At 46.1% G+C, this 12,383-nt stretch overlaps 1 protein-coding gene across 1 annotated transcript in view; it reads right to left on the bottom strand.

Annotated features, from left to right (window-relative positions):
- Positions 1-12,378, bottom strand: part of Prtg (protogenin) — a 98,339-nt gene extending 85,961 nt beyond the window's left edge. Inside the window, exons 1-2 of the mRNA XM_023724055.1 lie at positions 12,266-12,378; positions 10,334-10,418 (exon numbers count right to left, since the gene is read on the bottom strand). Of these exons, the coding sequence (XP_023579823.1) occupies positions 10,334-10,418; positions 12,266-12,378 (198 nt within the window). The remainder of the gene's footprint in view (positions 1-10,333; positions 10,419-12,265) is intronic.
- Positions 12,379-12,383: the final 5 nt, after the last annotated feature.

Here is a 12,383-nt window from a genome sequence, read left to right as displayed (position 1 = left end):
TATATGCAGTGTATTATTTGTTGAAACTGTACTTTCGATTTGATTTGAAACTGTCTCATTGCTATATGTTTATCAATAAAACTTTGAAAAGAAAAAAAGATCGATACACATTAAGCAGTTAATTTATATACACTATAGCTATGCTATTTGAAAAAAGTACACTTAAAAAATAATTCAATTCATACAGACATCTAAAAGAATAAAATGCCTCAGAATAAATTTTGCCAAAAAGCATATTTACAGAACACGTGTACACTGAAGACTACAGAGATCCAAAACACGGACAAACGTGCCATTTATGCATTGAGGACTTGATTCTGGCCTGACGCCACCGCCACCAAGGATTCAATATAATCTCCCTCCAATTCTGGCCTGCTTTTATGCAGGAATTAACATGGCCTTGCGGGCCACAGGCATCTGGCTCAGGCATGTGGCTGAAAGCGTGGTTCCCACGTGTCTGGAGGGGCCCCCAAAGGACTGAGACTGCCCATGGTAGAAGCTGAGTTTAAATACGCAGCTAAGCACAGTACTGTACCAAAGAGGTCAAGCTGACAGCCTACGGCTGGCTTGGAAAATGCGTATAGCTGAGATGCAAGTCACTTGCCCTAAAAGTCACCCTGCACACAGCACATTTCTGTTCCCCTCACTGCTAGCAATTCCAGACATTTTCCTCAACCCAAGTAACTGGTAATCAGTCACTGCTGGCCCACCTTCCCTCCTCCGGTCTACTTTTCTTTTTTTGGTGACAGTGGGGATTGGACCCAAGACTTTCATCTTCATACTGATGGAAATGCATCCCTAGTTCTTTTTTGGACAAGATCTTGCTGAACTGTCCCTCTCTCAAACTCAAGATCCTGCTGCTTCAGGCCCTGAGTGCTGGGCTACAGGCTTACCCCACCATGACCATACCCAGCTGGGCTTCCTCTTACACACTTCGCTAAGTGGTAACATTTTCTAAGTAGCAGAGGTTCTAAGTCCTCAATTTAGTGATCTTCAAATCAATGAAAATTAAATGTCACAAGCTGCTTTATCTGTATACTTCATTTATTATCACAAATTGCTCAAAATGTACTGAAACATTTGAGTAATAGTATTTGTAGGCTTTGAAGAAATAGAAGTCCATCACTGGGGTAACTTTTAATAATCTGTTTGGTAATCCTGTGGTTGTGCCCAGGTTAAAATTCCTCAGTTAAAATTATGTTAAAGGCACTAAGTCAGAGTGTGAATATGGTTTTGGTTGAATATACAGAAAGCTAACCTTTCTCACTGTAAGAACAGTTAATACACTCCACTGCTAAAATCGGTTAAGGTAAATAAATAAACAAATAAATAAATAAATTGGTTAAGGAAAGTTGTGACCCCTTGTTAAGTGAAACATAATGCCAACATTAAAGCACTTTTTCCTATTTTCAAACCACTTGGAAGTTGACATTTTAATTTGAACTACTTTAAATCCATCAGAGAAACCAAGCTGATTCGAGCTAAGGGAAAAATTGAACCTTATCATTCTTAACAGGAATCAGTGGGGCCAGGAGCCAGTATAATCTGTTTCTACTAAAGTACAAAACTGCTAGTAAACTTCTCCAGATGGTGGTATAACTGTATTTTAAAAATACGAACCTGTCATCTGAAGGCCTCCCAGGTCCCTGTGGAATAAAGGCCCTCCCTCCTTGCCCACCCACAGACTCCTGTCCCCATCCCAGCCAGGCCTGCTGGTTTGGGGTCCACAGTCTCCCCCAGGCCGTGGGCAGAGCCACAAGCTGTTGTGACACTGGAAAAAAGAAAAAAGCCAAAAGATGAAATCATCATGAAGTAAAACATGACAGAGCGCACAAGCATCAGCAGAGCCACATGTCGGCCTGACTCTCAGGGCAGCTGTTCCAACCTGCCCAGGCCCAGGCAGGGGAGCCTGTCTTCCTGGACCCTGAAGTCAGAACCAGTCCAAGCTGTCAGGAGGCGCTCCACCTCCCCGCACAAACTGCAAAGGCAGACAGATACACAGTCAGCAGGCCACTGTGCAGTTCTCAGAGACTTACGTGGCTCCACGGTGTGACGAGACCCCGTCTGACAGAGGAAATATGTACTGCTTACAACAACAGCGGACCTCATCAACACGGACGAGCGCTGCCCCCACCCCGCCAGCAGAAGCACAGCAGAGGCTGGGGATGCACCAAGTCCTGTCTGCCTGGCTACTGGAGGGTGCTCCTGTCCTTTCTACTCCTCACCACTGTATCGACTCAGGAGACACAGCAAGCACAAGTGTTCAGCAGAGATTGAGACCGGTCAACTTGTACAAGGAAATCTTGTCAAAAATACTAATCCTGGATGCAGAAATTTCCCTTACACACAAGAAGAAGGGGCACCTGCCCCTCCACTCCTGGAGTCCGAGGACTCTGGAGCAGGACTTTCAAAGCCTCCTCTGCTGCACGGCCACCTGCTGCCTGTGCTCCAGCTCTTCACAGGGGATGGCAGCCAAGCTTCACCCAGCCTGGATGCAGGGCACCTGGAAGACAATACGGCAAGGCCTGCCAGCTCTGGCCAGCAAATGAGCCCCTGCCTGACACACCCTGCGGTCACCAATAAGCGCCATCTCCTTGTCACCATCCACAGGATAGGGGTGCTCTTCTCCCAGCCAGAGCAAGGGACCTGATGTGCTTGCTGGCGAGCTGAGAAGACTTCTGCCAACCACTCCTTGAAATCACCAACAAAGAATCTCCTACACCCAAGAATCTCCCATCTCCTCAACTATGCCATCCACCACACCAAGAGAAGAGAAGATGCAAAACAAAATCAAAACTCTGAGGGTGTCATTCTGCAGCCCTGGGTCTGGGAGCCAGCACTGTACCTCACACACCCCGCAGAGCAGGTGGTGGGGGGATCAAGGTTAGATGATAGCTGTACTCAGTCTACCAGACAGCCCGAGGCAAAGGACTGAATGCTAGAACAGCCCTAGGCCTGAGAGGCCAAGAGCAGCAGGGAGGGTGGGGGGTGGAGGGAACCAGGGCCCCCAGGGGCGCCAAAGCAGGCTGCAAAACAAGCTTCCTTCTCAACACTCAGCAAGTTCTCTAATCAGAAAATCTGCACTGCTAACACAAAGGAGGGAGGAGATACTTAAAGTAAGGAATAGCCCAGGTGTAGCCGGTAAGGTTTCCCACTGCCTTCAAAGACCTGTGGTGCTGGGGTGGAGGGGCAGACCGCACAGCCCAGGAGGATCTTTGGTCACAAGAGGACGTGTGCTTGGCACGCCCATAAGTGAGCCTGCCACAGCATGCCGAGCGCCGGACATCTCCACCTGAGGAGTCCTCTGGCCCGATGTGTCAGTGGTGCCCAGGCTGGAAAAACCCGAGAAACCCATCTACAGCCAGAAACGTGGCTTCAATCTCACGGGAAGCATAATGCTAGTCAAGTAAGGGGAAAGTAAGCCACCCAGCGCTGCTGTGTTTGGGGCAGCACAGCAGATTACAGGGCAGTTAGTGGGTACTCTGGAGGATTACTGCAAGAGCATGACCTTTTCAAAGTACTGTATGTACCACGGGCACAGCGCCTGCTGGCAAGCATGAGGCTGTCAGTTCTGATTCCCCACACCAAAAACAAACAAACAAAAACACACAAAATAAATACAATACTATGTATAAAGGCTAGCTAGACATGGTGCACAGAACTGTAATCCCAATACTCAGGAGGCTGAGGCAGGACGATCACTGGGAGCTTGAGGCTTGGCTTAGACTTCAAAGGGAGTTCAATGCCAACCTGAACTGCATGGTAAAACCTTGTCTCAAAAAGAAAAAACATACCTTGTAACAAGCAACACTGTGTGTGTGGGTTTGACACTGTTTGTTACGGCTTGTACATGGATGTTCCCCCGAAGCCTCATGTAACACAGGTGTGGCTTTTAGGATGTGGTTTGATCTAGACTGTGTGAATATGGATTAAGGCTATAGGAACTAACTCAGTCCACTGCTTGGTTTAGCATCCCACAATTCTGGAAGTGGATAATGGAAGCCTCCCCACAGGTGTGGGTGGCACCAACCAACAGGCTCGTCGTTGGGATGGCATAAAAGGAAAAGGGAGGCCCACTCTTCTCTGCCTCCTGCTGCATCCTGCCTGCCCTGCCACTGACTTTCTCCCCTGTGATGCCCTTCTGCCACGCCACCCTGCCTTGGAGCCAGCGGACTAGGGACTGAGATCCCTAGAGACTGAGCCAAATTAAGCCTTTCATCCTTGGACTGAAAGTATCAGGTATTTTGTCCCAGCAATGAAAAATGTGACTAAGACACTGTCCTAGATAAACAAGGCTTATCTAGTTTCCAAAGGTAAGCTTTTTTTTTTTACATTTTTTTTTCTTTTCAAAGTTTCATTGACAAACATATAGCAATGAGACAGTTTCAAATCAAATCGAAAGTACAGCTTCAACAAATAACACACTGCATACATTCTTCTCAGTGGTCAATTGCTGCACAAGATGCAGACCCGTGATCCCACTCACAAACACCATTAGAAAAAATCACTCCACTCACCAAGAGAATGCAACCATACATCCATCCCAACCACCCTGAACACACAGATACAAAATGGACATTCATAGTTATACCCCAATTTCTTTTTGAGTTCCGTTGTTGAATATTATAGGTGTGTAAACTCAGCAAAACACTCTAAAAGAGTACAGAAGCCCACAATAGCATTGGGTCCTCCGTTCAATTGGCAATGTCAGAAATTATTGATGTGAGTCCCCCACAGCTCAACACAACAACATGGCTCCACTTCCTACATTTCATCTTCATACCTCTCTACTGGATGGCCAAGACCAAGGTAAAGCAGAACCTATGCAACAAGAGCTGTAGCCTTTTGGTTCGAGAAGGTCAGTGAAATGCCCCCAGGATTCATCCTGAGATCCTGCACCCCAGATTGCAGAACCCTTGTCAGTGCAGCCATGCGGATGAGTCACGGCCATTGCTCGGCCAATGTGCTCTCTGTGAAAGCCTGAGAGAGTGTCCTCTCCTCATGCGACTCTCCTTAGGCACACTCCACGTCATTGATCAATTTCCTCTTTGGCCCCACAACCTTCCCGATCAGAAAATCTGGGACACTACCGAGGTACATGACGTTACAGTACAAGTTCTCATATGTCCTGAGTCTCAATTGACCTTAGAAGGGTAGGGCCAAAATATTGGCCTTCCTTGCAGCCCTCGGCAAGCTTTAAAAAGGACATTTCCTCCATAAAATCAGAGAACACAGACTGGGTGTAGTGGCGCCTGTGATCCCAGCACTTGGGAGGCTAAAAACAGGAGGATCACTACGAGTCCGATCTGTGTAGTGAGGCCCTGTACTACATACCTAATAATAATAATGAAATGGAGAGGGCACAAGTTTGAAGTCAGGGCCTTGAACGATGTGTGCTCCGACAGTCATGTGGTGAATCCACCCACTCAAATGCCGGCTATCAAAAACACATACATACAAACGCGAGCGAAGGGCAAGCCCTCTGCCAACTGAAAAAACAAACACTTTTAGTTCATGCCATCTGCTCAGTTTATAAGAATGTGGCTTTTAAAGACTCATCAAAAGCAGTGTCTAAGAACCAGAGGTTAAAAAGAAAAGGAAAACAACATAGAATGTGAGAGTCAGGAGGGAAGCTGTCAGATTAGCATCAGAGCGCTTTTCGGGGAGACGCGGCTCCTCCTGTGCCTGCCACAGGCGACCTGCTCCATTTTTACCTCTTCTGGTCAGCACTGCCAGCACTGGAAGGTGGAGCCAGCGAAGGCAGCTGCAAAATTCCTGCGAGGATTACAGCACTGCCCTCCTCTTCCTTCCCCGTTTACCAAGACTTCGGGATAGCTTTACAGCACGCTGATAAGGACTCTGGACAGGGGAACCTCAGCGCACGAAGGCAGACTTACCAGTGAAAACTTAGTTTGTGGGCAGTTTTTACAATTTCTCCTAGCAAATCTCAATCTTCATAGTTGTTTTTAAATTTGAAGTAGGATCCAGAATAAAACACAATCACCCAATGCCGTTATTTATCATGTAAGTAATAATTAGCAGTTTAAAAGCCAGAAAGTCATCTGCTCAGGAGCTCTGGAGATGAGAGCTAAAGATGTTCTTTCAAAGACTTAGCCAATAACAACAACAACAACAAAAAATCATGGTTTTCAGAAAAGTAACTTCAAAAAAAAAGAAAAAAGAAAAGTAACTTCAAATGCATGTGATTTATTAGCTGAAATACTTCTTCAACCTAAAGCTCTACTTAAAAGATTTGCTTTCTGCTATTCTTTACAACTGCTCTGGACTTCATCAATAGGCCCAGCTGTTGAACAGGGAGCAGTACTAACAACCCCGGGCAGCAACTGGCCTGTGCAGCCACCAGAGAGAGCTGAGAAGGCCGAGCCCCTCCCACTCCCTGCGAAGCTGGACAAAAACAAAGTAAATACATACGTTCAGCTTAAAGACAAACAAAATTCTACCCAGTGATGGAGCCTGCTTGCTCAAAGAAGCCAACAACTCTGAAAGGAGTAAGAGGTGGGTGATAGTGCCCCGAGAGACGCCATCGCACACAGCAAGGTGCGGGGTGGCTCCACACCCTGGAGGGCGCAGGCCCCGGGAAAACAGGCGGACAGACTGACAGCAGGCAGACTCTAAGAACTAAGCGGGCTGGATGTAAGCCCGTGGAGCCAGCGTGCACCTTTTGCTTCCTTGACATGAGTGATTTTAAGTTACGCAGGTACTTCCAAACCACACTGTCCCTCATGGTGGCGGCTTTTCTTGGATCCCACAAAGTGTCCACTGAACTTCGTGGCAGTGTTGAAGACTGGTCTCTCTAAACCCCTCGGTTCTGCTTCCAAACTCAAGACTTCCTTCTGTGCCAGCCGCTGGGACACGTGACCACTACCAGCTTAATTTGGGGCAAACAACCCAAACATGTGAGAGACTGTCCTTTCCTGCAGTGACTAAACAGAGACCCTACAGCACAACTGCCTGCTCTAGGTCCATGACCTTTAATACAAATCTACAAATCTAGGCTAGGGTCTCCTAGTTCTTATTACTCTTTGCAACATACTACTGCTTCCCTAGCCATGTTTCTCTATCTCCCTCCCTCCCTCCCTCCCTCCCTCCCTCCTTCCTTCCTTCCTTCCTTCCTTCCTTCCTTTTCTTAAGGCAGGGTCTTGCTGTGTAATTCACACTGGCCTGGAACTCACTGTGTAGCCCAGGCTGGCCTCCAAATCGAGCAATCCTCTTGCCTCAGCCTCCCATGAGCTGGATTACAGGTATCTGCTACCATGCACAGCCCCCCCCCCCCACACTTTTAAAACATGACTAAAAACATTTTTAATGTATTTTAATATCAAATTTCAAAATCAGCTCTGGATTATACTTTAGAAATTCGCTCTTCAGGGCAGAAATCCATACCCACAAAAGAGCTGTTCACTAAACCCTGAAGTTTCAATTTAACTTAATTAAGTGAAAAGCTTTTCATGCAAAATAATCTATCCTACTAATGGAAAATATTTAAAGTTACTGTAGAAAATAAAGTTATTACAGAAATGTACCTCTTAAACAATTTGACTGATGCCAAAATTAACCGAAAAATTTTGAAAGAACATAGCACCAGAATGTTACAATAATTCTGATGCCCTTTCTGCTGCTAATGTTCGTGTACAACCTATTTTTTGCCCAAGTGAACTATTCCTGACAAACTAAGAAGTCGGGCTGCCTTTGTGCTCCTCTTCCCTCTGTCCTAAGACTTCAATTTCCACCTTTTATGGAAAGGAAATAAACAACGGGCTTCCTGCTCAATCGCGGCTTGCAGCCCTTTTACACATCACAGAGCCCAGCCCACCACCTCCTCCTCACTGTTTCTCTCAAATGTCTCTTATCTTAATTTAAACTTGCTGAAACCCGAGACCGTTTTTAGCACACTAATGTTTTCCCATGAAACGTACTTATTTCAACATTAAGAAAAAAGAGTCAAGTTGTCCAGTTCTTTATTCCTAAAATATCTGAACTAATTTATTTATATAACAGAGAATCCTTGTTAAACTTGCTAAACTTGTAAACGATTTCCATTTAAAGGGAACAGCTCCATACTTTGTTCTTACAGTGTATGCGCCTAGAAAAGGGGAGTCCACAGCTACCCCTGCCTGTTCTAATGACATTAAAACGCAAAACAGCTAAAATGGCAATCAATGAAAAGGATTAACCTTTCTTTAAAGCTAAATATTACTTTAACCTTGTATTTTCTCTTAAAGATGGGACGCCTTAGCAAAACCTAAGTGGATGGGCTCTTTTGTGCTCAGATGAAAAACAGGCAGCGGGCTCAGCCGGGAGGAGCCTCGCTGCCACGTAGGGCTGTGACTCGCCAGGAGATCCGGCTCCAGGGTGACACTCGAGGGAAGGCCCGCTCACGTCTGCAGTCTGCATTCCTCGAGAACAATTCGTGGCAATAACCGACTTCGCAGAGGAGCCACATGAAAGAGGGGGCCAATGAATGAGGGTCATCTGCTCTTTATCACAAGGGTAAACCTCATCCTGGCCAGTTTCTAACCTTTTAACCCTGTGAATTCCTAATTTACACATGAATAATGGAATTCTTGCCCAGAGTACAACTTTCAGCTTCTAGTTCCTAAGTTTAGAGACCAAGACTTGATTGCCTGGGTGTTAAAAATCTACAGTTTGCAGATTGAAATTTTAGATTTCAGGTATGTGCTGGTACATTCTACTCCAAAAGAGATGCTTGTTTACATCTCTGAAAAAATAAAAGAACATACTTTAGCCTGCTGTTATCAATGACTAGAAGAGCTAGCTTTTAAAAGCCCCACACCAGAATGTCCACTTAACGCCTATTCTCTTCCTGTTTACGCCAGATAACATCTTTACCCTGAAGATAGAAGAAAGGGCTTGGAGCCCTCATCTCAAGGAACTGCCTCTCAGCTCTGAGCCAGTTGTATCAATCCACAATCCCAGAAACTCGTATTTCTAAAAAAGCTAAGCCCCTGTGCATTTCTACCTTAAATCAGTAATACTGACTGGGTTTTCCCAGCACAAGACCCCCCTAGGGCTAAATAAAATGTGGGCAGTTTGTAGTTAACAGCAAAGCAATGTTTTAGGGTTTCAATGTGAAGTATGAAAATCCTTCACCACTATACACTTCAAAATGACTTCCATCTATTTAAGCATTTATCATAAATTTTCATAAACAAAAATCCAAGAATTGATTTTTCAAGCTAGTACTTTCGTATGTGTGTGTGCTGGGTCTTTCACATGATAAGCACATACGAGGTTCTACGTTTGCTTGGTAAATGTATCATCACACACCTTTCAGGCTTTATGTATGAAAAATCAGAAAGCTGCGGATGCTTTCAAAAGAGTTTAAGCAAGCCCAAGGATTCTTCTCCGGAGGTCCCGGAAACAACATGTGCCGTGACAAATGCTTCATCTTTTCAAGGCCTGCCCGTCCCATCCCCCTCCCTGGCTGGCCCGCAGCCCCTCCCCCCAGGGGCCTCGAAGTTACAGTTCCTGGGCAGAAAACACCAGGCACCCCAGCCTGGAAAAGTGGAAGGGAAAGCTGGAACTGGAGAGCACCTTCACTCTAGACAAAAATTAAATGAACAGAACTTAAAGATCAAAGGCACACTGTCCTGAAGAGTTCTGGGCTGGAAAGCCATCGCGGAGTGGAAAGCAGTGTTTATCAGCCAATGATTACATCAATGAGAAAGAAGAAAAAGCAAGATTTTCTAGAAATCCTTCCAGTTTACATATTCTTTGGCAGAAATGGTGGTGGGGCTTCAATTGGAAATTTCTCTGAGATCTCTGCTTGTGGCCGGGAAGATGGCTCAGTGGAATAAGCCCTTCCCTGGCAAGCGCAAAGGCCCAAATTCAATCCCTGGTTCCACCCAAAAAAAAAAAAAAAAAAAAAAGCACAGTGTGAAATCTCTGCTTGTAGTTTATCTTCTCCAATTAATCATTATTGTACCAATGAAACAAATTACTAATATGAGAGTGGCATAATTATGTCTTGAACTGGTACAATAAAGTCATAGGTGAGATTTCTGCCAATAGCCCAAGTTTCCATTGTTCACCTCTTGAAGAAACTATTCCTTAAAGATTATGCCTTTTTATTTCACGCACTCCCTTTTCCTGTTTTCATGTGTTGATCAATTTGTAGGGACAATGCAAAATCTATCTTTTGTGAATTAACAAAAGCATGCAGTGAGGATGCCTAGAAAGCCTCTGTAAGATACTCTGTTTTGTCTGTCAACACCTAAGTAACCTGCCAAAGACAGGTGCAGTGTGCAACCCCCTGAGAGGGCCACCTCAGCAGAAGCCAGCAGCTCCTCACCTGGCCCCCACGCAGTACCTCCTCACAGGGCCTCGACTGGCTGTTAGCACAAAGGGACTTGTTGGACAGCAAACCGGATGGTAAGCTGGGGAAGAGGAGCAGCCTGGTTTAAGTCCAGCAGGCACAATGTGGAGAGGCCATAATCGGGGCTCTCCCAGAAGGAAGAGGCTGGAGAGTGGTGGTTGAGGCCCTTTGCAATCAGAAAGCAACCTGTGTGGCCTAAAAGCAGCTGGAGAAACGTGGGGCTGGGCTCGGAGAAAGACCTAGACCAGGGTCGCCTACAAAGCGGGATTTACCTGCGATTGCTTTCATGACTGATTTCCAAAAGACGAGACTGCAGGACAGCTGCTGTTGTGTTAGCTAAACCTTTCTAGGGTGCGGCCCGAACTTTATGTGAAGCTACTTCTACGGGTTTTGTTTCGCTTGGTTTTCCTAACTCCTTTTGACTCTGTGTCATTCATCTCACCTTAATCTGTCCTCCTCTCCACATGCCTCCATCAATAGCTATCCCAGGAAAGCTGTTAACCTGCGTGATTTTACAGTTATGCTCTTCATATCAAGAAATCACCAAATGCTTCCCTGGAAAACGTTGAGACTACTACCACCACACTTACTTGATAAGGTGAGGTGTGCTTTTTGGCTCAAGATGGCTCCGTATTTGTTCACTGCCAAGCACTGATAGAACCCTTCATCAGACTGGGCCCGCCGGCCTTCCACCTCGCTGATGTACAGAGAGCCGTTAGAAAGAACCTGGATCCGTTTATTTTCAGACATTTTTGCTCCATTTTTCAACCATGTGACCGTAATAGGAACTTCGCCATGAGCCTGGCAATCTAAGAAGACTGGGTCCTTTCTTGTGACAGTTACATCCTGTGGTTCTCTTATAAAAAACAGTTCAGTAAAACACCACACACCTACAGGAAGAAAGGGAGAAAGGTATATCTAGAATCACAGGTGTGAAGTTACTTCTTATACAAATATAATCGCACATCCAAGTGAAGGATGCCATCTAACCCTCTGTACTAGTTTAACTTACAGAAATTCCGGTAAGCCTTTGCCACAAGGTAGAGAAGTCACCTTTTACCACATCCACGTCAAAAGCAGAGTTTAAACAACTTCTAGCCCTTGTAAGAATTCTCAAGTTCCCTGCTAGTTTCAAAATCTTCAGGAAAACTCATGAGCACAAGCAGTTTGCTACTTTTACAAGCTTGTCAAAAAGATCTTGAACAGAGTAAGTCGTAAAAGTCTAATTTTACAAGAAATCATTAGCAAAGCTCCAACAAGCATGTTACTTCCTCTTGCCTTGAAGTGTTTCTGGAGCCCCGAGCACCTACTTTTTCGGAAAGTGTGTTATCTTTTGTGACAAATTACAAATTTGCATTTTTCTAGCTGTCCTTTTACAGCTGGGGGGGGGGGGTCTGGTTCTTCGCATTACCAGCTAGGTATTTAAAGGGCAAACAACAGACTGAAAAGTTGATAACTCTTGCTTGTACTCAGTGGGCGATCGAGGCCATCGGATTAGGAAACTTTTATTTCACTTTTTTAGAACTACCAACTGTTGGATAAACGCGTGACTAATCGGTCCTTACTGTCTAACTGGGACAGGAGATTGCTTAATCAACCAACACACATTTTCATCAGAACAGAGGACATGCTTTAAGCCAAGCACATCCACAGCCTTGGCACCCTCCCAAAGATAAAAGGATCCGAGAACAAACCGAGGCAGGTTTGGTCCTGCGCTCCGAGCAGAGCAGCAGTCCTGCCTCGACGGGTCGTGGAGAGCAGGCTTGGGGTCCTTCCCCGCCGCCTTGCACCCACGACTACAAATCCCAGGAGCAGCTTCTGTTTCGGGTCCTAGGACCCCTCGACGCGAGCGGAAGCACCTGACCGCGGTCCTCTCTGCCCGGGGCCGGCGCAGGGACGCGTCAATACGCGGGAGCCAGGAACACAGCGGGCTCTAGGGCGCTGCGCGACGCAACGCGCACCCCGCGCTCTGCGCACCCCAGACCCCCAGCCCGCGCCCCTGCGCCCGCGCTCAGCGCCATCGGGC

The sequence above is a fragment of the Octodon degus genome, unplaced genomic scaffold, assembly GCF_000260255.1.
Source record: "Octodon degus isolate 3935 unplaced genomic scaffold, OctDeg1.0 scaffold00105, whole genome shotgun sequence".
Taxonomy (NCBI): domain Eukaryota; kingdom Metazoa; phylum Chordata; class Mammalia; order Rodentia; family Octodontidae; genus Octodon; species Octodon degus.
Note: the sequence above shows the minus strand (reverse complement) of the source record. Positions and strands in the feature narration are given on the sequence as shown.